Source organism: Musa acuminata, chromosome BXJ2-1 (genome assembly GCF_036884655.1).
Source record: "Musa acuminata AAA Group cultivar baxijiao chromosome BXJ2-1, Cavendish_Baxijiao_AAA, whole genome shotgun sequence".
NCBI lineage: Eukaryota > Viridiplantae > Streptophyta > Magnoliopsida > Zingiberales > Musaceae > Musa > Musa acuminata.
Genome location: NC_088338.1, coordinates 37,784,507 through 37,811,313, shown reverse-complemented (window position 1 = coordinate 37,811,313; position 26,807 = coordinate 37,784,507). Strand labels below are relative to the sequence as shown.

Sequence of the window (26,807 nt, the reverse complement as noted above, 5' to 3'; positions counted from 1 at the left end):
TAGAGGTGACGTGAGAAAGCCAAGCTCGACGAGTTGATGCAAATGTTTATGGCATCAGAACGGTCCGAAATGCATGTAAAACACACTGAGAGCGAGAGACAGATGTATGTGTGTCCTACTTGTGGACAAACTCCATCATCTCTTGGCTGAAGGCGGAGAGATGGGCCCGTTGGACGCACCGCGTCATCAACCTCACGCCCTGCTTCGGCTTCGACGGCTGCAGGTAGATGCAGGAGGCGATGAAGTTACTGTCATCATTCAAGGGAGACACATGGATCGGGTCTCCCCACCCGTAGTCCACTTCCGCGAACCCCACCCGGCTCCAATCCGACACCACCACCGTCCCGTACTCCATCGGCACCTTGTACGGGTCCTCCCCCGACTCCCCCATCATCCATGCCAAGAACTTGGCCGACATCCTCTCCTTGGCGTCCCTTATCAGCTCCATCACCTCCACCAGCGAAGAACCGGCCACGGTTCCACTCCTCGCCTTGACCTCCATGGGGTACACGCAGTTGCCGTAGAAGCCTTCCTGCGGCAGCAGCTGGCGCAGCAGGTGACGGGTGTTGGCCGCGAAGCCGAGGTGCACGTCGACGTGGGGCTCCAGGCCTATCCCCCGCGTCCGGCACTGCCAGACCATGGCCGTGACCACGTCGAACGTGGAGCACTTGTGGCCCCTCTCTCGCGAGAACTGGTTCTTCACCGCGTTGATGTGGTCCAGCGAGACGTCGAACACGGCGGTCTCGAAGCGGAAGAAGGCGAGGGACGGTGGGTGCCCCCGCGATTGCTTGGGCGGACTGGGGATGACTTCTCTGCACCAAACCGGCTCGACGACAAGACGAGAATGGCCTCTTGCGATCTCAGCCACAGCTTTCAGGAACTGGGCGGCTCCGAGGCCGTCGAACACTGTGTGGCTGAATCTGATGCCCACTGCGAACCCGCCGCAGCTGAAGGTTGTGACCTGCACAGAGTCGGAGAATCTATGGCAGTCACGATCGCAACCTCACCCTCAGAATGACGAACATATATCGCATTCTATTTGTTTCTTTTCTTCGTCGTTTCATTTCAGTCATGTCTATCATATACGAAGATAAACTAAAGATTTTTTGCACCCATAAAAGAAGGGAAAAGCATATAGAGATGCTGCTGCTGCTGCTACATGTGTCGCCCGCAGTACACGCCTCAACCCACCCTCTTGATTGCCATGAAACTACGTGCGAAGCAGGGATCGGTGGCGTGGTTCCCTTGCATCTGGAAAATAAACCTATGATACTTGGCAATACGCAAAAGACCATGCATACGTATGTTGGTAAATGCTTTATGACCCAAACAAATGTTGGGCTGACAGTCTAAAGTGGGTTCAGTCCATGATGAGTTTTATCAGTTTATAGTTCATATCTCCTCTTAATCTAACCCTAGATCAATATAAAGGGTATGATGGCTATGTTTTTTTGGACAGAAAATAACATCAACGTGATGATCTTCGTAGCAGTAAAGAGGAGAAGAAAAAGATAGAAAAATACTAGAAAAAAAGGAAAGAAAATAAAGACAACGTAGAGAGATTGTTCTCAATCATATAGTAGTGTTCTCATCTCAAGTTAGATCAAAAATTTACAGTAGACTCTTGTTGTGATTACTTAGGGAGGTTTTAGATATTGTGGACAGTGACGTGATCCTTGTATCCCAGTTACTCTCTTGTGATTGTTGCTAGGGTTTAGGGCAAGAGATTGAGATTTGTATATTCATTATTCTCATAGTGAATTATCTCTAATTTACCTCATGGTTTTTATCCTTCACATTGGAGGGGTTTTCCACGTATATCTTGGTGTTCTATTTGATTGTGATTTCATTTAATTCCGCTGCATATTATGACCTGCTAGTATTTGTTCATGTACAAATATTATTCCGCTTTATACCTCATGTTCACGGGCCATCCACCGAGGGAGGGCGCCTGGTCGATGATCGATGATCGATGGTAAACAACTAATTCAGCATACTGTTTCTTCTGCTTCCGACTCGATCTCAATTACTATTGGTGTAGAGAATTGTTGAGACATGAGAAGGAAAAGCTTAGGTTACCACGTACCTGCATCATAAAGATCAAATCCTCCACGTTCACTTGAAGGGGAGCAAATGGGAGGAGCTCCTCCTTGCGCAGTACGAGGGGGCGCTCCAGGTTGTTGACACCTTCAAGACTGCAGTCGGTGGAGGCCTCCACGAACCACACGCCATCGCCGGTGCAGGCGACTTCGGGCTCGCCGGGGCTCGGCTCGACGATGCGGCCGGCGACGGGGTAGTAAGGGACGAGAGCCCTGGACAGCGCCGCCTTGATGGTCTTTGCCGGCTCCAGGCCATGCTTGAAGACGAGAACCAGGTCCACCAGGATCCTGACCACCGCCGTGCTGTCCATGGAGGAGAGAGGGAGGCGGCCGGACGGCGTGGGCACTCCGGGGGCCACGAGCTCCGGGGCCTGTTTGCTCACGCAGAAGCTCATGGTTGCTGTAGCCGCTGCACCGGTGAGGCTGGCGAGGGCATGGGGATGCGTGCCTCGGTATATATAATCCTAGTGTCGGGCCATTCTGGGTTGGTGGGTGAGAGAAGGTGTGAATGAGTCGGCTTTGAAGTGTCGCTACCATACACACAGACTCCACTGAAGCCTCTCTCTTTTGAGCGATCGCATATCCAACACAATTAACCAAGTGTTTCTCTCTTTTCTTTTGAGTCATATCCCACACGTTTCGAGCGATCGCATGTCCAACAAAATTAATCGATATTTTTTATTTTTTCATCTTTTCTCACTGGAGGAGTGTCTGCAGTACAAGAAGTAATTTTATATATGAACAAATATAAATAGATCATAGCATACAGTAAAATTAAATAAAATTATAATTAAATAGAATATAAGATTTATATAGAAAATTACTCCAATGTGAAAGGTAAAAACTATGAAACAAACCAAAAAAAATCTACTATAAAAATAATGAATATACAAATCTCAAAGTCTCCTACCAAAAACACAAGCAACAATCACAAGAGAATAACTATGATATAAGAATTATATCACTGTGCATAAAATCTCCTAGTATAATCACAACAAGAGTTCATTGTAAATCTGATATAACTTGAGGTGATAACATTGCTTGGATGATTGAGAAACAGTGTTATCCTTATCTTTTTACCTTTTTTTTCTCGTATATTTTTGCCCTTTCTATCTTCCTTTTTTTGAATCACGTTTGATGTAGTTTTCAATCTTTTTTTAGCCACCTTGCCCCTTTTTTTAGATTTAGATTTAGGTTAAAAGAGAGAAATATTAAGATTAAAGTGGATTAGAATTATTAAAATTCACTATGGATTAAACTAATGGTTATCTGTCCAACATGCAGCTTTGACTGGTTTGTTGGCGGTCATTCAAGCCTTTCAACAGAATGGTAAAAAAAACAAATGCAGTCATTATGGATGGGGCTGTTTAAATTTTATAGTGGTCTCATCCCCTGTTTCTAATATATATATATATATATATATAAAAGAAGTGTTCTTATGGCATCGATGTGGATGCACTTTGATGCAACTATATCCTCTAGAAAAGTAGTGTTCTGCTGCAGTGTGGTGTGACGCACCGGCAACGTAGTTGGTATGGTAAATACAATTAGAGGGAGCGTTTGACCCTATATATATATATATATATATATAGAGAGAGAGAGAGAGAGAGAGAGAGAGAAAATGACTGAATGTGGTGGCTGGTGTAGTGCCGATCATGCAACGCGCCGAACAGTCACGCGATGCGAACGCAGAAATATATTATTATTAATTGGAGGAAGTCTCATCCAGTCCACAAAGTTCTCTCTTTTGGGGATCGAACCCAACCAAACCAAACCAAACCTATTTGGACTCTGCGGCGGCTTCGCTTTCCGGTAAAAAAATCGAAACTTTAGCGGCGGAAAAGAGAGCGCTCCAACAACCCACTAGTATTGGGTGCTTTACTTGTGGCCAAACCCACTGGCTGTGGTCACACATTCCCCTCCCATCTTTTTAAGCATGTGCGCCTGACTCAGTTATCACCATCCGCTGCTAATTGGATTTCTTCTCCTCCCGATATCATCATGAAAATCCAAGTTGTTGTAATCCAGCCATCAACGACAGATCTCTTGACCCCATTCATTCCACGAAGAATCCAGTTAATCATTGGATTCCACTCAAGTACTTGCTCTAAGCACCGGCACTATAAGGGTTTGGGTTTGTATTTATATATTCAAAAGGATTTATAACTATTCATCACACAGAGGAGCAGAGCATAAAACCAAGTCCACGCAAATAAGGGTGGCGAGCAAAAGACGATAAAAGCACAAAAGCTGAAAGCCAAATTCTTCAATCGAACACAAGTAGTCATATTAAGAATATAGGATACGGCAGGTCAAAGCGTGTTTTTCTTTTTCTTTTGACTCCAAAGGGGCACACACAGTCCGGTCCAGACCCAACCAGACGAAAAACACTTGGACGGGAAATCACACTCGGGGAAGGTCAAAAACATCAACTGCAGATCTGTCTATCTATCTATCTATCTATCTATCTATCTATTACGAAATAATAAGCTCGCTACCATTTCCGACGTGCTTCCACCACGTCTTAGCCAAAGAAAAAAAAAGAAACCTGCAGCCAGAGAAGGAACCATATCAGCCGAATCATAGTAGTGAGTGAGACCAACCAAATACAGAACCTTTCACAGCAGAATTGTCTCACCACAGTTTCAAACACAAGAATGCCATCGGCCCTGCTGCCAACGGTCTTACTCACACACCATAACAGCAAGCGCAGGTGATACATAGCTGCAGAGATTACAATTGAAACAGTCATGTCTTACCATAAAACTTACTTCTGCTTGCATAATCCAAGAAACGAAACAATTGGCCAGCGTAGGTTAGGATCATGCAAGGAAACAATAGATAAATTAAAAAGAAAGATAAAAAGTCACCCTTAATTACCCAAGTAAATGCAGTGAACACTGATTAAATATTAACATGGGCACTTTGTCAAAGGACCAAATGGTGATATTTCCAAAAGCAGAGATATTTCCATCTTTGCATAACAAAAATGTCTTTTATATCATCTCTTTGTTCCATTTATTATTCATTTGTGTGAGAAATAAAAGTGTGTGTATATTGCAGTCACAGTGTAGAATTCATCAACTAAAAGAATAATCAAATAACAGAGATGAAATATGAGTGACAATAGCAGTTTAGCAAGTAACAAAAAATCCACTTTCGGAGATAAATACATCCATCAATAGAATTTTCTAATGCTAGGTGATAAAATAAGGACACAAGAGCTAAGCAAGTTGTACAACAGTCAAAACTCCTGAACCCATAGCATCAGTTCAACTTCCTCAAACAGCATTCCATAAGAAATCTGCATAGGGTCAATTCAAACCACAAACAACTAACATGATAAAAGGTAGTTTGATGGACATGCAAAACCTAAAATGTTCACTTGACAAACCTTATGTGGTCAAGTCAGTTAGCTTCATGCGAGGCACAGAGGTAGAGATGATACCTTTGCAACAGACAAGCACAAAGTCTTGGAAATGCATTATATCACATGAAATAGACACAGAAATCAGTAAGCATAATTGTATTGTACCGTCATGAATTTTTAGTAAGAATCTTTGCACATGATTTAAACAATTAATGATCATATATGTAAACAAGCATAAGAACCACTCTTTAATAACAACAATTCATGATGACACTGATTCCATATACACATCAAGCATCTCACATCCACACGACTGGAGAGGCCCAAAATACCAAATTGTTAATATTTAACCCGGCCAAGGGTCTAATGAAGATAATATGCACAACAATGTACAATATGTTGGACAATATACATCATATAACAAACCTTGACATTACAACTATTTGGAGTCGATTACGTAGATTTTTCTCCCCCCATCATTGAGCTCTGCATAGGACAAAACCTCTACTTCAAATAAGTCAGATGCCTCTTAAATGTTTCTTGTAGAGTTTTTCTTATGTCACTTGCTATCTCTTCTTGCACCATTAGTCGAGAACTTACAATGACTAACCAAGTCACCTATAGGTCCCTTGAAATCATCCCATACCATATATACCTCATCTTTGACAAATAAACCATAACTTTACATAAGTAAATGTCACCGATATAGATACATAAATTTTCTGAACTATGAAGCACATATCAGGTGAAATTAATGTCCCACCATGTCGGACACATCCAATATGGGTAGGCATCAGAAATAGAGGGACACATTTGAATATACATTTGATGTATCTGCTTAAAAGGAAAGGGGAAAAAAGACAAAACACTTTCGGTTAACTCGTGAAAGCATCGCTTGAGGACAAAGAGGATAAATTTTGTCCCAATGGGCACTCAAGTGAGTGTGTGAGATGATTAGCATCAGAGGTGCAACCAGAGCTTTAAAGCCGAAGTGAAGGTTCAACTCGCAAGGGATCTGATGAAAGGTTCAGAAGAGCTCCCACAAAAAAGAATCAAGGAAAGAGATGGGGATTCAAAAATTTTACTAGTGGTTTCTGTGATAGAGTGAAGAGAAGGGATCACTTTAAAGCCGAAGCAAAGGTTCAACTTGCAAGCGATCTGATGAAAGGTCCAGAAGACCTCCCATGAAAAAGGATCAAGGAAAGAGATGGGGATTCAGAAATTTTGCCAGCGGTTTGTGTGCTAGAGTGAAGAGAAGGGATCACAAGATATCGATCATGTGAAGTGGTAAAAATGTGATTTTTAAAAATTGTAAAAATAAAATAGTTTGGCTTATATGGAAAGTCTTAAAAAAGGCATTGCAAGGAACATGTCCTTTATTTAACCAACATAAATATATCTTGGGTTAATGACAACAATTTTTTGGGCTATCCCCGATGAACCTAGCCTAATATACATAGAACAAGTTTGAGATCAAATACAAGTGTTCAACACTAATATGACAAGTATTCTTAAAATCTGTGTTTGGTTTGTTACTTCCATAACTTGATACAACTTATGTGGCTTAAACAGGAAAATCAGAGAATGATGCACTTAATACTGCCATAAGAATGCCTGGATTAATGCCTTACCAAAGATTAACAAATGATGCTTGATAAAATTTAAGAAGTCAATGCAACAAAGTTATGGCAAGCAAATAAAAATGGGAGCGCATCATAGATAAAACAACTACGTCTCTTAACGGCTGCTTTAACCTCTTTTCTCACATCAACATTATCCTAAACACTGAAATACTCCTGCCAATAAAAATGCTTACTTCTGTAATTAATCCCTCTCAGGGTACTTTTAATAGTCATTTAAAAAACTATGACTGCATAAAAAAATCTTTAGTAGATAGGATTTTGCTTCTTTTCTCATTCATTTGCAATTTTCTTTATAAAATATTAATTTTCAGAAATATTTTTTTGAATTCCATCCCAGACCTAGAATGATCCCTATTCTCTATCTTGCATTTGAAGCGACTAGCGAAACAGCTAACATATCTAAACAAACAGAAGCTAATAGCTTCTACCATTGGCAAAGTACATGGTAATTGGATTCATGCAAACCTCAATAACATGTTCAATGAAGAAAAGCAAAGTTAGAGCATGATTGTGTGACTTGGAAAACTTGATCAATATTAAGTGGTCAGTAGCAGAAACTTCAGGTGCTTGATGACACAAGAAAAAATTACCTAATCGATCTTGAGACAATAATCAGCCCATAGTGCTCCAGATCAGAAGCTGACGACCACAGAGGGCTTGAATAAAGGCCTGCAGAATAAATACGCATCACAGATTATTTAAGGCTGGTCAAGCAAGGCCCTCATTAGCAGATAAGCATCTGTCACACTGACCTTAACCTGCTTATTCCAAAATGCTAGACGAAATGTCGGTTCACTGGCCAAAGTTCATCTCAGAATATCTGCTGAGGTAACCATAAAATCAGAATATATGATGACAAAAGGGCATTAAATGTGATGAAACAAGACTTTGACTTGCCTACGAGGCTTATTCTGGCGCCGCCCAGCTTCATCAATTACAGGATCTGCGAGATAAAGAGAATCAATTCCTTAAACATAATATAACAGCACAAGAGACTACATCAATCATCTTTTAAAGTTTAAACACAAAAAAGATGCATGTGCTGATAGAGTCTACCAGACTGAGACATATGAGTACCAGGTTTGCTTGTGGTGGTTTCTCTGCATCAAAGGAATGACCAATTAGGTTGCTGAAGTATCACAATAAGCTACAAAACCAAGGTGCCCAGTAGGTACAATCACCAATAGAAGATAAAACAAGAATTGCACATTCAACTAATCTCCAAAAGCATCATGGGCATAGCAATTCACAGGAGAGACGCTTAAGAGTAGTTTCTTGAACAACTGGTAAGATCAGATCTATGCATTTATGTTTGTTCGAAGAAGCTTTCAAATAGCCACACCTATGCTAAGTTAGAAAGGGAATAAGTAATGTCTCAAGTCTTGGATATATTGGGCAGATACTAATACAAGAGATCTGTGAGGGAAAAAAAAGCTCTTTCATTAAGTCATTATTGAAGAAATTGTAGCTTCATTGTTTACACAAAATATAAGCTTCTAACTTTATTGATATGCTTAGTTATCACAAAATCAAAAGAAATATGATGATGCCAATACTTATAGTATCATCATGGTGTAACCATGTTACTAATACAATAAAAATGCATAGTCAAAACTTATATCTTATCAGCATATGATGTATGGTGAGAATTAAACAATGAATGAATGTTTTTGGTACATTCTACTGATCAACCACTTGCAATGCACTCCCTTGCATTGAATACAACCTTCCGAGTTATATCATAAAGGTTCAGAAATAGATGGATATAAATATGCTATACTAGAGTCTATCGTCACCCAAGCATCATAATCAGTCATTAGATGCTTCCATCCAATATAATGCTCACATGTATTGTATATGTTGCACGTGATGAACATGTTGTCACATATATTGTACATAAAATAATCAATTCCATTTCCAGATACCAACATGTTAAGGCACAGACGTTCTAACATAACTGGGATCAACATGTATTGCTTCTTCAATAAGTACTGCCTCACTGATACAGAAGCCTTATGTACATTAGTATCTTTATCCTTCAGAAGCTAAAACAAGCATTGATTTATACAAATAATAATAAATGCATCATTATAATTCAAGTAAGCAGACATTTTTATTCTTATTTCACATCAGAAAACATACCAAACTCCACTTGGTATTGCTACCTTGTTTCAAGCCAAGCCAACCATCTCTTCCAAAAGAGCCAACACCTCTTTCGGTTGAACCAAAATCAATTTTCCTAAATTTCCATATCTACACCTCTTGTTGATCTCATAAGCCTCACTTTTTCCCAGGGGTCTACACAAAGATCAATCTAATTGATGTCCTTTTTCTATTTGTCCTTTTCAATTTTATAAAACTAAGGAATCCTCTTCTACAATTACCTTGTCTTATGAAATGACAAATACCTTCCTCAGCTTCCAGTAATTTATGAGACACCTCTACCTGCTTAGCAAAATTCTTTCTCTAGAAGAAACCAACTGTAACATGGTCAAGATTCATCTCATCATGAAAACAACAGAATATAGAGCACACTGAAACAATTGAGAGTCTTGAGACAAACAGAAGAAAATTTTCTTTCACAGAAAGCTATAATAACTACATTCTTACTTGGAGGAAGCTGATGATGAGTTCTGTCCTGAAGGACGATAATAGTTTCCATCAAGAGCAAGGTAGGGTGGACAATAAGATGCCCCTAGAGCCCCAGGCATACCCGCCAATACTGGCACCCTAGTGATCATATCAAAAGGAAATTTCAGAAAAAATGTGGTAACAAGAATCATGTAGTAAATATATCATACACAAAAATATTCATGATTAACCTAATGTACCATTTTGTACATACTGAACTACAAAACAATGATCACTGAAGTTCAATATTCAATGCTCATAATTGATCCAAATTGATATTTGTAATGACCATGACATAACATCAGCTAATACATGGACATAGCATACTACACATCTCTAGTGTGCAAGTAGTAACTAATTGCACTATTCTATCACATAAAGACTGGATCACTTGAAAGAAAAGCCAATAACATTGAACAGAAGATATGTACCTAAATCTTTGTAAACAAAGTCCAGATGATTACTTGACAATGCATCTAGGAAAACAAAACATAATGTAGACAGAATTAGTTTACCTAAGACTATGTAGGCCATGTAATTTGTAAACAAACACACTGATCCCCAACTAAGCATCATAGAATTTTATGTGGACACATGTTTGACCATAAATCAAGCTTATCATTGTATTTCAAAGCTAGATCTGTTTATCCTTGACCACATGATGAATGATATGACATGGAGATCATAATAACAATAAAATTTTTTTCTGGTACTCCAGATATGATATGTCAAGTTTGGTAGTATTGGTCTAGGAACTAGATCATTGATCTCGAGCACAACACACAAGGGTTCAATAAGTTTATCCATACATATACACATGTAATTTTAACTATGTTTACCAGATCTAGTGCTTAATGTAATCCTTCAACTAGTTAGAGTGTTCCTAGCTTCACTCCATATATATAATGTATGTATCTAACTATAATTTACTAAATCTAGTGCTTTATGATAGTAATGCATTGCTATCTGCAGATGTAGCAAAATGATAGGGAGGGCTTAAAACTAAAAAATAATGGCCTGACTATTTTTAATTAAGTAGATAAAAAATTGATATCATATCACTTTCTAAAGCAGATACCAGATAGAAGTGTATCAAGAAGTTGAAAATTAGGATAATAATGTATGTATCTAACTATAATTTACTAAATCTAGTGCTTTATGATAGTAATGCATTGCTATCTGCAGATGTAGCAAAATGATAGGGAGGGCTTAAAACTAAAAAATAATGGCCTGACTATTTTTAATTAAGTAGATAAAAAATTGATATCATATCACTTTCTAAAGCAGATACCAGATAGAAGTGTATCAAGAAGTTGAAAATTAGGATAATAATGTATGTATCTAACTATAATTTACTAAATCTAGTGCTTTATGATAGTAATGCATTGCTATCTGCAGATGTAGCAAAATGATAGGGAGGGCTTAAAACTAAAAAATAATGGCCTGACTATTTTTAATTAAGTAGATAAAAAATTGATATCATATCACTTTCTAAAGCAGATACCAGATAGAAGTGTATCAAGAAGTTGAAAATTAGGATAATAATGTATGTATCTAACTATAATTTACTAAATCTAGTGCTTTATGATAGTAATGCATTGCTATCTGCAGATGTAGCAAAATGATAGGGAGGGCTTAAAACTAAAAAATAATGGCCTGACTATTTTTAATTAAGTAGATAAAAAATTGATATCATATCACTTTCTAAAGCAGATACCAGATAGAAGTGTATCAAGAAGTTGAAAATTAGGATAATAATGAAGAACATGCAGGAGAACCAAGGATGAGGATCTGCAGCCAAAAAACTTGTTTATCTTTTCATTAAAATCATGCAAGCATGCCTTCACAAACAGATCCTCGGTAAAAAAATAGCCATATTCACGAAGATAGACAGCTGTATGTATCCACTCTAAATCACTCTCAAGTAAAACTCCTCTTTTAACAATATTTAAATCTGTTTAGGATTATTCCACAGAGAGAACAGGCAGCGAGCTGGCTAATAATTACGCAAATAAACCGAGTCTATTTCTCACCATTAAAGAAACAAAAGAGTCCAAATTTTAAATTATTTACAAAATGGAATCATGCATAAAGTAACTAAAACCTTAGCCCTATGTCAACTTGATTCGGCTGTAATAGTACCATAAACACTTTGGCAGGTTAGTTGGGGAAGATTAGATATGTAACCGCACAATGTAAACACCACGCTCAGAAACATAGCCTACATGATGTAGATCTATACAAGTTCAAAAATGATTAATATATCAAATGGAACCTTGGTTGACACAGTTTTCACAATGAAACATTTGGAAGGTTGAGAAATTTCACAGTATGCTGCATTCATGAAAACTAGAATACAACATACTGGACCATCAAAATAGAAATAAGAATTATGAGTTAAACCAGATCCCTAGACAGTAAGGAATGAAAAGGCAAATTAACCGTTGCTACACCTATATACCACCGCGATTAGAAGTAATAGCCACAAATTGAACAATAATAACCAGCCATCTCCTAAAAGTCAGCAAGAACCCAATAGACTAAATAAAGAAAGGAATCTTATGTTGAGAACAGTAAAGTCACTGGGCACCCAGGCACTGGCCTAGGCGCCTAGGCAAGGCAAGACCCGAACACTCACCTATTGGGCTAGGAGGGCGACTTCACTCAAGCACGACCCAGGCGCTCGCCTAGGCCCAAGTGCTGGGTGGGCCGGGCGCTCACTTGGTTTAACTCAAGCCAGGTTGAGCTTGAGTCAAACCAAATCACACACTGGTTCGATTGAACCAGGTACCGCAAAGCTGTCAACACCCCACGCGAGTCGTGCCCTGACATTGAACTGTCTCTTTCCCACTACGTTTTTGCATGACAGCAAACTTCCTCGCATTGACGAATGATGGCAGCAACGTCTTCCTCGAATGACAACGGCAATGTCTTCCTCTAGTGGCAATGGCAACATCTTCCTCTGGCGATAGTGGTGGTTTCTTCCCCTCTTCTCCCGGCATATATCTTTCTTTCTCCTCCCTCCTACCTCTGCCCTGTTCACCACAGCCATCCATCCACCCCCCCGGGGCCCGGCCTTGCCGTAGCTCCCCTTCCCCGATCCCTCTTCCCTCTACCCTTATTGCTGCTTCTTCCCTCTTCCCCTCCCTATGCGACCCATGTATCTGTTTATTGCTGCCTTTTCTTCCCACGACTTCATCGACTATGGCCTGTTGCCATCCCTGCTATTGCTTATAGGACTGAATCAATAGAAAAAAAAAAGAACTAGGTCAAATGCTTATACCCCTTCAGCTGGTGGAAGCAGGTATTCACTGGGCTATTCATCCAGATTGACCCCTTTATGAAACTGAAAGAGAGATTCAAGGACTTCAGCCGACTCAAACAATCACCGGCAGCATCTTTTCCCTCTTCCCCTACTGTCAAAGCTTCCCCTATCCAAGAGTCACCCCTATCCAACAATCATTGGCAACATCTTTTCAGTCACCGATAGCCATCCACCTCCTTCTATGTTACTATTTAAATTAATATAACATGTAAATTTTCTGTTAGTATTTGTAATCAGATTGTTGCTACCTTTTAGTGTTTTGAAATGTCACTACAGCTTTAAAATCTTGAATCATGGCTACAGTAGGCAGCACTACAAATGAATCATTAGTGAGAAACTCCAAAAAGGATCCTGCATGGAAGTACAATTATTTAAAGGACCCAAAGAATCCTAATGTTGTTACATGCAAGGATTACAATTTCGAATAATACCGCCCTGTCACGGCCTTAGCTGGAATTGCCTAAGACGTGAGGCACCCTTGCGGCCAAGACGCGAACTTAGCTTGCGTTGCCTAAGTCACGCTTCGCCCTTGCGATATTGCTCCGCAAAAATCAGCCCACTTGCAACCTCTCGCAGGTCCCGAAGGACCTGTAAAAGAGAAAGTTGATTAGTTCGAAAGAACGAGCGACGGACAAGTCCTGACGTCTCGCGAAAAGAGGGGAAGCTTTACGAGCAATTCAGCGAGCACCTTGCGTGCACAAGAGAAAAGAGGGAGAGGGGGAAAACAAGGGCTTTAGAAGGTTGAACGAACAGCTGCAAGCCCACAAACAGCTGCTCACCGAGTCCCGAGCTCGACAACAAATTCCGGTCAAGGCAACGTGCGAACTTGCGAATGAGTGTTCAACGCTCGGTACTATACCGAAGCCCCATCCAGCCCTGTGCCACCCGGGGGGTTCCAAGGGACTGAGATGGCTGACGTTTTGGTGAACAGAGGCAGATTCCAGAAATCAGCCCGCGGCACACGAAAACGGAGCTGTTTTGGGTTGTTTTGGGGCTGTTTTGCTCAGTTCGGTGAGCGGTCGCTTTGTAACGCTGCAGCTTGTTCGAACTTACATTTTTACAAGCAAAATGACCCAAAACCAAGAGAAAACATGCTATCAAGCAGCTGTACATGTAGTTGTGAGCGACGAACAATTCGTTGGACGGAGTTGTTGTGAGTGCGCAACGACCGTTCGTGACATTCTCCCCCACTTAAACTGTCGACGCCCTCGTCGACGCTTGTTGGTAGTTGTTGATGATTGTTTCTTCATGTCGTAGGGTGTCTTTAGGCTCCTAACTGGCTTCAGTTCGGGGAAGCTTTCGCCACTTCATCAAGTACTCTGTCTGCTCGACTCCATTAGGTAGCTTTATCTTACGGTCCGCCAGAATGGTTTCAACTCGCTTCTCGTAGGAGGCAGTGGTGGGAGGTAGCCGAGTTGGAACACTTCGGGAAGCATCTTGCGGATCCGAGTAGTAGGCTTTTAGGTTGCTGGCGTGAAGAACGTTGTGAATTTTGAACCACGCTAGCAATTGCAACTTGTAGGAGACGTTGCCTATCCTGCTGATAATTGGGAAGGGCCCTTCATATTTGCGCACTAATCCTTTGTGGATTTTGTTCCTGAAGAATTAGAGTGATGCTGGTTGGAGTTTTACCAACACCAAATCGCCGACCTTGAACTCTTGCGGTCGCCTTCCCAAGTCTGCCCACTTCTTCATTCTTCTTGCCGCCTTCTCCAAGTAAGCCCGCGCAATATCTGCATTTCGGTGCCACTCCTTTGCGAAGTGGTAAGCTGATGGACTACTCCCAGTATACCCAATCGCCATGGTGTGAGGAGTTAACGGTTGTTGTCCTATAATAATCTCGAAGGGGCTCTTGTTGGACGCAGAGCTCCGCTGCAAGTTGTAGGAGAATTGGGCAATGTCCAACAACTTCACCCAATCTCGTTGGTTGGCACTCACGTAGTGCCGAAGATATTGCTCCAAGAGCGAGTTTATCCTTTCAGTCTGGCCATCCGTCTGGGGGTGGAGGCTTGTGGAGAAGTATAACTTTGACAACAACAATTTGAATAGCTCGGTCCAGAATCGTCCCAGGAACCGAGCGTCTCGATCACTGATGATATTGTGCGGGACTCCCCAATACTTCACCACATCCTTCATCATCAGCTTGGCCGCCTCTTCTGTTGAACGGTGTAGGGGAGCAGCAATGAAAGTTGCATACTTTGAAAACCGATCGACCACCACGAGTATCGACTCGAGTCTCCCTACAAGTGGCAAGCTTAATATGAAGTCTAAGGAAATGCTCTCCCACGACCTTTCTAGTACGGGCAACGGCTCCAAAAGTCCCACCGGCTTCCGTTGTTCCGCCTTGTCTTGTTGGCAAGTGAGGCACGTTCGAACATATTCCTCCACATCAATCCCCATCTTCGGCCAGTAGAAGGCCCTCTCCACGAGAGCCAACGTTCGGTGAATACCTGGGTGTCCAGCCCAAAGGGAATCGTGACACTCTTTTAGGAGTTCACGCCTCAAATTGTCCATCCGAGGAACATAAACTCTATTCCCTTTTATGTACACGAGTCCCTCTTGGACCCAAAATCGTCGGGCTTTGCCTTCTTTGATGAGCTGCATCAGGATGACTGCCTGGGGGTCACTATACAATCCATCCTTGATCCGGGAAAGGAAGTTGGAGTGCAACTGACTTGCTTGGCCTCTGCCCTCCAGTTGTACGGCATTCACGCGTTCTACTTTCCGACTCAACGCATCGACCACGACATTCGCCTTCCCGGGCTTGTACTCCATTGCCATATCAAATTCAGCCAGGAAGTCCTGCCATCGCGCCTTCTTTGGGGAGAGCTTCTTCTGAGTTTGGAAATAGCTCAGGGCGATGTTGTCCGTCCTCAGCACAAATCACGACCCGAGGAGGTAGTGTCGCCAAACTCGTAGACAGTGGATCACTGCTGTCATCTCCTTCTCATGCACTGGATACAGCCGCTCGGTCTCATTGAGTTTGCGGCTCTCGTAGGCCACCGGATGACCCTCTTGCATGAGTACTCCTCCAATAGCGAAGTCTGAAGCGTTTGTATGGACTTCAAAGGGCTCTCCATAGTCTGGCAATTTGAGCACCGATTCTTCTAGAACAGCAGCCTTCAGATCTTGGAATGCTATTTCACATTTGTCAGACCACTTTCAAGGCTGCTCCTTCTTCAGCAACTCCGTCAGTGGAGTTGCACGCTTCGAATATCCCGCTATGAAGCGTCGATTGTAGTTGACGAAACCAAGGAAGGATCTCAACTCTGGCACATTCTTTGGAGTTCGCCATTCCGCAACCGCTTACACCTTCGACTTATCCATCCGAATAGAGCCATCACCGATTCGATGCCCCAAGAATAAGATCTCAGTTTGAGCAAAGTAGCATTTCTCCCTTTTCACGAACAAAGTGTTCTCCCTGAGAACCTTGAAAATTTTCCGAAGGTGTTTGATGTGCTCCTCGAGCGTCTGACTGTAGACGACGATATTGTCCAAGTAGACGACCACGAACTTATCAAAATACTCCTTGAATAGCTGGTTCATGAGAGTGCAGAATGTGGCCAGAGCGTTGGTTAAGCCGAAGGGCATCACCAAGAACTCGAACGCTCCATACCTGGTCACACAGGTAGTCTTCGCTTCGTCGCCTTCAGCAATGCGCACCTGCCAATACCCCGACCGAAGGTCGAGTTTTGAGAAATACTTGGCTTTGCCAAATTGGTCGAACAAGTCCGCAATGAGCGGATTGGGATACTTGTTCTTCACTGTCACTTTGTTAAGGGCTCGGTAATCGACGCATAGTCGGAGGCTCCCATCTTGTTTCTTCTGGAAGAGAACTGGAGCTCCGAAAGGTGCTTTAGAGCTGCGGATGAGACCACCGCTTAGCAGTTCACCTAACTGCTTCCTGAGTTATGCCAACTCTAGCGGGGGCATGCGGTAGGGTGGTCTCGCTGGAGGCTTCACTCCTGGCTCCAGCTCGATATTGTGATCCACGATGTGGTGGAAGAGTCTTCGACAACTCGGGTGGCATAACGTCATTGAACTCTTTCAGGACGTTCGCCACCACAGCAGGTTCTTGAATGACATTCTCGTCAAGTGGCTCCAGCTTCATCGCAGCCACGAAGGTTAATTCACCTTTTCGCACCCCATTTTTTAGTTGCAACGCCGATATATGTTGCAGTTCCTTGGTTCCTCTCCGAGAGACAGGAACCACGTAGGGATCGTCGCCTCCCATCATACACAAGGAGTTTAAGAACGACATAGGCACCAACTTCGCCGCGTGCATGAACTCCATTCCAAGAATTACTTGGAAGTCGTCCAGTGGCACCGCCATCATGTTGGTGTTCCCGCTCCATGTTCCGATCTTGATGGGAACTCCCTTTGCCAATCCAGAGATTCGCCTGGCCTCCGAGTTCACCGCCTTCATTCGACTTGGGCTTTTCTCCAAGATTAACCCAAGTTGCTTTGCTTCTCGATCGGCTATAAAGTTATGGGTAGCGCCCGTGTCCACCATTGCACGAGTTGTTTGGTCATTGAGCTTGATGTCCACATACATTAGCTCGCTACTTCCTGCTTTTTGTTGCCTTGTCTTCTTGTTCTCCCCCACTTGACCCCGCATGGCGTTCAACAAACGCATAGCTCCCATCCGGGGTCCTTACGACTACTCATCGTCGCTGCTGGCTTCAGAACTACTCGAACTAAGAGCGACAACCTTGCCCTTGTCCGATTTGGGAGGGTGGATGAAAGTTGTTAATGCATTGAGTGCCTGTTTTTGTGGGCACTCCCTCACCATGTGTGGCCCTCCGCATAAGAAGCATCCGCCAGGTTTCGGGGCCTTGCCTTTCGGGCTTGGCCCTTTGTAGGAACTCTTCTTCTTTTGTTTGCCCCCGAGCTCCTTCCCTCGAGAATGTTTTGGAGGGCGATTGCCTGAAGATTGTTTCCTTCTCCTTGGGTCTTCGGAGGAAACAAAGTCGGTGAGCCTTTCTGCAACAGCAATTGCCCCGACCACATCGGTGACATTCCTTTGATTTAGTTCCTGTTGAGCCCATGGCTTCAAACCATCGAGGAAGCTGAACAACTTGTCTTTCTTGGACATGTCCTGTATGTCCAGCATTAGTGCAGAAAATTGTTTCACATAGTCTCGAATGGTGGTACTCTGGCGGAGTTGTCTCAACTTCCTTCTTGCGACGAACTTTGTGTTCTCCGATAGGAACTGAGTTCTCAACTCCCGCTTCAAGTCCTCCCATATGTCAACCCGACACCGACCTTGTTGGATCTTCTCCCAACGGGTTCGCCACCAAAGTTTCGCATCTCCGTTTAGATACATTGTTGCTATAGAAACTTTGGTATCTTCAGAATCGGGCCTCGTAGCTCGAAAGTATTGTTCCATGTCGAAAAGAAAATTCTCGAGCTCTTTGGCATCTCTGGCCCCTCCATAACCATGAGGCTCGGGTGCTCTCAAGTTTTGTGGTGGTGCAACGCGGGTGTTGCTTCGTCCCGCATTTAGTGCTCTTGTGAGCATGGCCACCTTTGAAGTGAGTTTCGCCACAACATCCTGTAAGTGTTGCACAGAGTCTTTGGTGTCATCAGACAATCGGTCGACTAGGGCCTCGACCTTGTCGATCCTTGACTCCGCTTCCTCTTACGAGCTCTCTACCCCAACAAGCCTTTGTTGGCCATGGTAGAGTTCCTCCATGCTCGCTTCAAGAACATCCAAGCGGGTTTCCGCCGTTGTGAGTCTCTCCTTGTGACTCTTTTTCCCAGTTGGCGCTCCAGATTGTGCCTCCTCCGCTCGCAGAGAGTAGCCAATCTCTCGCTCATCATGTTCGCTGCCGCGCTCCTCTTGAGCGGCTCCAACAGCCTGAGAGCGAGTGTGCACATGCAGCCCACCTGCGGCTGCTTGGGGCAAGGGTCCGGCTTGCCCCGTCTTGCTTGATTCGCCACGATGCTTTACCATGGCGAAGTTGCGAAGTTCCTTCGCTGCTCGCTCGAAGTGCTTGCCCGCTCTGATACCACAATGTCACGGCCTTAGCTGGAATTGCTTAAGGCGTGAGGCACCCTTGCGGCCAAGACGCGAACTTAGATTGCGTTGCCTAAGTCACGCTTCGCCCTTGCGATATTGCTCCGCAAAGATCAGCCCACTTGCAACCTCTCACAGGTCCCGAAGGACCGGTAAAAGAGAAAGTTGATTAGTTCGAAAGAACGAGCGACGGACAAGTCTCGACGTCTCACAAAAAGAGGGGAAGCTTTACAAGCAATTAAGCGAGCACCTTGCGTGCACAAGAGAAAAGAGGGAGAGGGGGAAAACAAGGGCTTTAGAAGGTTGAACAAACAGCTGCAAGCCCACAAACAGCTGCTCACCGAGTCCCGGGCGCGACAACAAGTTCCCGTCAAGGCAACGTGCGAACTTGCGAATGAGTGTTCAACGCCCGGTACTATACCGAAGCCCCATCCAGCCCTGTGCCACCCGGGGGGTTCCAAGGGGCTGAGATGGCTGACGTTTTGGTGAGCGGAGGCAGATTCCAGAAATCAGCCCGCGGCACACGAAAACGGAGCTGTTTTGGGCTGTTTTGGGGTTGTTTTGCTCGGTTCGGTGAGCGATCGCTTTGTAACGCTGTAGCTTGTTCGAACTTACATTTTTACAAGCAAAATAACCCAAAACCAAGAGAAAACATGCTGTCAAGCAGCTATACATGTAGGTGTGAGCGACGAACGGTTCGTTGGACGGAGTTGTTGTGAGTGCGCAACGACCGTTCGTGACAGCCCGTACCAGGTAATACGTACCGGTCCGTCAGCAGACCGGTACACGGACCGCCCACTACGGAGCGGTATTATATATATAATATATATTATAATATATATATTATATAAATATGCGACATCTCCCCAAGCGGGAAAAGGCGACGTCGCGTCGCCTCGGCAACATAGCCGAAAGATTTTTTTTACTTTTATATACAAATATATATATATATATATATATATATATATAGAGAGAGAGAGAGAGAGAGAGAGAGAGGCAACATCGCCGAGGCGACGTCACCTAGTTTTTCTGCGACGTCGCCCCCGCCTAGGAGAGAGGAAGCGATGTCGTCGAATTATATATATATATATATACCGAACGGTATACCGCTCGGTATACAATACCGTACCATACCGAGCGAATGTCGAAACTCCGGTACGACACGATTTTTCAATCCTTGGTTATATATATGTTTTGCGATAAGACAACAAAAGGTGGTATATTTCGTGCCAAACAACATCAAGTCAGAAATTCTAAAAATGCATCCACATACAAAATATGTCCTGCAAAGGTGGAACTTGAGTTAGAAGCATCCATGAAAGAGAAAAAAAACCAAAAGACTGAATCATATTGATATTTACTTGAGGATGATGAAGTTTAAGAATTTAATGATGTGGAAGAGGTAAATGAAAGTGGTAAGAGAGCATCAGATAGAAGAGGAAAAGAAATTATTGTTGCTAAGAAGCCAAAAGTTCCACAAAGGAAAGGACCAATGAATTTATATATATTTCAAGAACCAAATACATTAGTACAAAGTCAATAAGGAGTCAAATTAAGACAAACAAATATACGTGATGCTTGTGACAAGGAAGCAAGATTTAGAACACATCAATATATTGCAATTATTCCATTCAATTCAGCTCGTTTAGATAATTTTAAGCATATGATTGAAGAAATTGGAAGACATAGTTATAAGCTGAAGCCTGCTAGTGACCATGAGTTAAGAGTTCCACATTTGAAAAATAAGTTGTAATACACAAATTATTTAATGAAGGGACACAAGGGAGCATGGACAAAACATGTTTGTTAAATTATGTCAGATACATGGACCGATAGAAGACAAAGAAGCATAATTAATTTTTTCATCAATTGTTCATTGGGAACAATGTTTGTTAAATCAATTGATGCATCCTCTTTTATGAAATATGAAGTAAAAATATTTGAATTACTCGATATGTTTGTTGAGAAAATTAAAGAGCATAATGTGGTCTAGGTGATAACAGACAATGGAAGATACTATGTTATAGCTAGTATGATTTTTTTTCTTTGAACATTTTAATTATGTTATTTTTATGTTTTCAAATAATTATTAATTTTATTTTCTTTTTTTAGGAAAATTATTACAAGCAAAAAGACCACACTTGTATAGGACTCTATGCGCGATACATTATATCAATCTTATGTTAGAGGATATTGAAAAGATTACAAATATCAAGAATACATTAGAGAAAATAATCTTTGTTGTAGGTTTTTTGTATAATCATATCGATATCGGTGCTTTGAACATGATGAGAGAATTCACAAGCAACAAGGAATTGGTGAGGTATAGTGTCACAAGATTTGTCATTTCATTCTTGACATTGTAGAGTATTCATAAGCAAAAATACAATCTTAGAAATATATTTAACTCCAATAAATGGGTTACAAGTAAATGGACAAAAATACAACAAGCAAGGGGGCAAGTGATATAATCTTGATGCGATCATTTTTGAATCATATGGTTTGTGCACTAAAAGTGATGGACCCTCTTGTTCGAATTCTTTGGCTCGTAGATAACAAGAAAAGGCCAACAATGTGATATATCTCTGAGGCTATGGATAGAGACAAAGAAACTATTTGAAACTCTTTTGATGGAAAAAAAAAAAAAGGATATCTTTGTAATCATTGATAGAAGATGAGAATATCAACTTCATCATCCACTACATGCAGTAGGATATTATTTAAACTAAAAATTCTTTTATAAGAACCCTTCGATTGAGTTTGATACAGAGGTTACATCTAGGTTATATGAGTCATTGCAAGATTAGTTATTAGCAATGAAGTTTAAGACAAGATCATATATGACATATCTTACATAAGAATGCTGAGGGAATGTTTGGAATTCCTATGGCAATTCGATCAAGGGCTACTAAGTCTCCAGGTATTTGTAATTTCATATGATTAACATTATGAAAGTTTTTTCGATATGTTATTATTAATAGTTGAATTTAAATTTGCAAGAGTGGTGAGGCTTATTTGAAAATAATAGACCAAATATGCAACAATTAGCCATGAAAATTCTGGGTTTAACTTGTAGCATCATAGGTTGCGAGCAAAATTAGAGTGTTTTCGAGAAATGTAAATATATAAGAACATTTTAATTTAACTAATTTATTTTTTTTATATATTGATGTAACTAAATGAATCTTTAATTTGTATATGATAGATTCATACAAAGACAAGAAATCGGTTGGAGTATCAATGATTATATAAACTTGTGTACATCAAATATAATCAAGAGTTAAAAGCTCGCTATAATTCGTGAGACAAGATTGATCCGATTTTATTGAAGTATATAGATGATTCAAATGAATAATTGGTGGGGAAAATGGGTGCAAATTTGGAAAATACTGAAGATAATCTTGTTTCTGATGATGATACTTTGACATGGGAAGATGTAGCAAGAGCTTCAAGCGTTGGAGAAATAAAGGCATACACAAGACAACTCACGAAAGCAAAGATGAATGCAAAAGCCTCAAGCTCATCGCTTGCAATTATGGAAGAGGAGGAAGAAGAGGAATATAAATCACCTACAAAAGGAAGAAAAGGAATATGGTGATAAGATTAAAGATGATGAACTAGATTTTAATGATCTTCGATGTTAATCTTGTTTTTATTGTATCATTTTTGTTATTAAATATGAACAATGTAGTTTGGTACTTTAAATGAATGCAACTTCGAACTGTTATTTTAGGTTTGTTTATTTTTATTAATCATGATATATAATTTTAAAATTATAATATTCATGAGCGCCTCGCTTCGCTCGAGCGAGCGCCTCGAGTACTTTGGGACTGGCACCTTCTGGTGCCTAGCACTTTTGACAACACTAGTTGAGAAAACAGTTAAATCATGAAACCGCTTCTCCAACTTAAGCTAAAGGATGAGTGAGGAACATCAACATCTATAGTGTAAATAAATGACCAAATATTTTATACATAAGAGCAAAAGAATCATACCATGTCATTTCAGAATTCCCAAAACCAAGCTGCGGTTGAGCAACATATCCAGGAAGTGCCATACCAACAGCAGGGACTCCAAGGCCACTAGGATGCTGGCCTCCAAATTGCATAACTATGAAATAATCAACAAAATTCAGTCAAATGGAACTCTATATATCTTAACAAGGTTTACATCACATTATCCTGAACAATGTTTAACAAGACAGCTTATTATTGGAACCTAAATAGACGAATTACAAAACGCTAGAACCAATACTAATTTAAAAAAAATGATTGGAGCAAAGGTTTAGGGTTATATTAAGTAAAGACGAGAATATAACTTGGTTAAACCTGGTAAGAGTGCTGGAGTGCGGAAGTTTTGATCACCATGGGCAAGGCCCATAGCCCCAGTCGCTCCAAGAACTTGGCCTCCACTATAAATGAACGAACTTCTTCCAGTTCCTTGATTGTTAATTTTGCCCTTCCCAACCACTGAAGTTCTGGATTTACCTGAACCTGGAGGTGAATCAACATCTCCAACTTCAGATGAATTTCCTGCTGGAGGTGGAGATGAAGATGAAGTTTGATTTCCACTGACAGAACGGTGGATGAATTGCTGAGCAGGAACCCGTACAGCAGGTTGAAAAGAAGTTTGAGCTGGGCTCGGCTGAACATTTGGAGCCTGGGTATGTGCAGAAACTCTTCCAACATGGTTAACAGCAGAAGCAGATTGATTATTTGGTGGTCCAGCAGTGTTAATACCTGTTCCTTGGACCCTGGAGCTGGATGAAATATCAGCATTATCAGGTGATGGATAAAACCCCGAAGGCTGCAAATGAACACTAGCCAAAGTTTTTCCAACAACTGATCGGTGGGAATCGCTCATATACAACCTATCATGGCCAACAGAATCAACAACTGTCTTTCCTCTCAGCAATGTGCTAGACTGAGATGACTGAGAATTCTCTTCCGTATGCATTGAATAGGAGAGGCTATCGTTAATAATTCCAGCTTGTGCATCTCTTTTCTGCATCAACAAGATGTCTTGGTTGGAATTGGATGATCCAGAAGGGTAAAAAGGGGGAGAAGCAGAATTTAGGCTTGAAGCAAAAGAATGCTTTTGAGGAACAACAGGGTCCAACTCCACATTTGCAGTTTGAGAGGATTGTTTCCTTGTACTAGCACTCGTTGTTGGCTCTTGAGGTTTTGCAGGTGATCTAGACAAAAGAAATGCAAGTAGAAATATACCATCACACTTCCAATAAATCCACAATAGGGACACTTTGATGAAGAATAAAGCAAACTGAGTGCCATCACTAACTGTTTCTGTCGACTGGCAGGAATGTCTCTATTGTTCTTTGGAAGAGCTTCATAGCGCCTAGGTCCTCTTCCTCTTACAGTCCTCGAGGTACGGTTTTGACTGTTGACAACATCACTGTAATCGCGATGTCTGCTGCCTCTACCATAACCACGACTAGCACCCCGACTTTTGCCACCACCTCGACCTCTAAAACGGCCCCTGGATCTCATTCTTTCCTGGACCAGACACATGTATATATCGTTCACACTTAATGTGTGCACAGATAAAGAACTCATGAATACAAAATGCACAAAGCATTACATGATAAATGGTTGAATGAAATGAAAATTACTACTATGTCAGAGAAAAACTCTATTGCAGCATACCTCATCGTATTGTGCATCTTGCAGATTCATCTCTTCAAATCTATCATGCACCCAGGCACGTTCATCCTTAGGATCCCACAACTTCCGCCCACCAAACATACGCCTGGACATTTATCAAATAATGAAATACTTCATAAGGAGACAAATCGAGTGTTATACCTGTAACATAAAAGGGGAAAAAAAATGCTAAGGAGAAGATAGTGGTTGCAAAAGGCTCTTGATGAAGACCTGTTTCCTTTTTGAGAATACAAAAATGCGAAACAGGAGAGGTAGAAAGGTACAAAAATTAAGTGCATAGTTCTTGCCAAAAAATGACTCCAAAAAAGGTATGCTTTGTTTATGAGGTATAGAGATCTCAAAACTCAAAAATTGCCACAACCGAAAATGAAGACCCAATGTTCAATAATAAATAAGCAAACATAAACATGAAAGAAAATAGTAACAAATTTTGCATAACATTAAAGAACTAAACTTTTTTCAAGATCATAACTGAGCTATAATTTTTATTGATTTTCTCCTAGTACAATATGGATTGCCATAACAAGCTGCGAATGCTACTTCAGCAATCTGTGTAAATGTTGGCAAGCATGTGATTGCACACAGACACACTGCTTCAAATAAAACTAGTAGCTATAATGAATGCCACCAGGATCATCCACAAACTAAATCATCCTCAACCATTAAAAAAGATCAGATGGCACTTAAAGTTTACAATTATTGCAACCCCTATAGGATCCATATTCCATTCATTCAAATATATGAAATCCGTGACTAAATGAAGTCTAAACAAGGACTACTATTCTGGGTTTCATATGTGGTGCATATTATATAAGAAGTAATTTAGAGAAGATTACTAGAATAAAACACCAATTAGAGTCAAAGCAACTGAAGCAACTAAAGGGACAGGCAACATGCACCTCTTCTAGCATCTAGCACTATCAAAGCAGAAAAGAGAAATCAAATGGTATAACCTGCGTCGTCCCCTGCCATTGTCCTGGAATCGGTCATCATGCATGTAGAAAGCCCCAGCAGTGGGCACAGCATACGGCTCATTCTCCTTCTTCTTCTCCTCCTCATCTTCCACCTGATTCTCGTCCGGGTGTTCCATTGCGTTCCCACTGGATCTCCGGTCACCATCTCCCTGGCCCTCATATTCCAGGGACTGCCGTACGTCCTTAATACCCTCCTCCTTTACCGAGGCAGCACGATGTCCTCCCTCTTCCACGACTTCATCTTCCATTTCCAATTCCTCATCCATTTCACCATATTCCTCTTCCTCATCGTAGTACTCCTCCATCTCATCTTCCTCCTCATCCGCTTCATCGTCGTAGACCTGTGCTCCACCTTGGCCATCCGATTCTCCGTCAGATCCGATCCCAGCCCTCGGGTCCTTCCTCACCGGCTTCCCCCCGCCGTCGGATGCCATCCCGTCCTCGTCGTCGCTGGCCTCCCTCCGCCGCATCGAGGGGAGCGGCGCGTCCTCAGGATCGCTCTCGTACTCCGCGTCCTCACGCCTTGTCGCCATCGATCTCCTCTGAAACCCTATCCAGTCCTCCAAGACCGCAAGCAAGCAAGCAAGCCTCGAGAACTCGAAAACCCTAACCCGACGTCAGATCGGCGGGATCGAAGACAAATAAAATGGTTTTGTGTGGATTTGGAGTAGCGATCTGTCGTCCCAACACAGGCGGAGATTGTGGAGGAAGGGTTCTTTTTCTTGCTTCCTTGAGGAGGAAGCGGGGAGGGAATCTTTGGTTCTGTTCGGTTGGCTCAGGTAATAATAATCTCTATTTATATGTTTTCTACGATTAGTAATTTTCGAAAAAACCCTCTTTCGTTTTGTGCCCATGACCTTTGTTCATGTTATGTTGCATACTTTCTATTTTCTCATAATTCCCAAAACATCTCAATCACAGTAATATCAATTCATCCATCAATCAATTATAATTTTTTTATAATATTTTTTAATACATTTATTAAAATATTATTTATTTATTCAAAAACATGGTAACGAAGACAAATAAACTCAAAACACATTCTCTTGGGTTATATGGATGGAA

At 41.6% G+C, this 26,807-nt stretch overlaps 2 protein-coding genes across 10 annotated transcripts; both read right to left on the bottom strand.

Moving 5' to 3' along the window:
* Nucleotides 1-33: 33 nt before the first annotated feature.
* LOC103974136 (myricetin 3-O-glucosyl 1,2-rhamnoside 6'-O-caffeoyltransferase AT2-like) lies at nt 34-2,538 on the bottom strand. Its single transcript, XM_065093978.1, has 2 exons — nt 2,087-2,538; nt 34-961 (listed from the first exon to the last, which is right to left on the bottom strand). The coding sequence occupies exons 1-2, from the start codon at nt 2,492-2,494 to the stop codon at nt 116-118; spliced, it is 1,254 nt and encodes a 417-aa protein (XP_064950050.1). The 5' UTR covers nt 2,495-2,538; the 3' UTR covers nt 34-115.
* A 1,799-nt stretch (nt 2,539-4,337) lies between these two features.
* LOC135582249 (protein MLN51 homolog) lies at nt 4,338-26,506 on the bottom strand. 9 transcript variants are annotated; one of them, XM_065093969.1, is made up of 12 exons: nt 25,722-26,506; nt 24,751-24,853; nt 24,386-24,600; nt 23,416-24,281; nt 23,083-23,197; nt 9,723-9,842; nt 8,169-8,212; nt 8,010-8,055; nt 7,865-7,935; nt 7,703-7,781; nt 4,738-4,823; nt 4,338-4,647 (listed from the first exon to the last, which is right to left on the bottom strand). In XM_065093969.1, exons 1-9 carry the CDS (start codon nt 26,273-26,275, stop codon nt 7,905-7,907), a joined length of 2,094 nt encoding a protein of 697 aa, XP_064950041.1. In that variant the 5' UTR covers nt 26,276-26,506; the 3' UTR covers nt 4,338-4,647; nt 4,738-4,823; nt 7,703-7,781; nt 7,865-7,904. The 9 variants fall into 9 exon arrangements, with proteins under 9 accessions (XP_064950041.1, XP_064950042.1, XP_064950043.1 ...); XM_065093970.1 differs by having other exon boundaries at nt 7,865-7,932; XM_065093971.1 differs by having other exon boundaries at nt 8,190-8,212.
* Between the last annotated feature and the right edge of the window lie 301 nt (nt 26,507-26,807).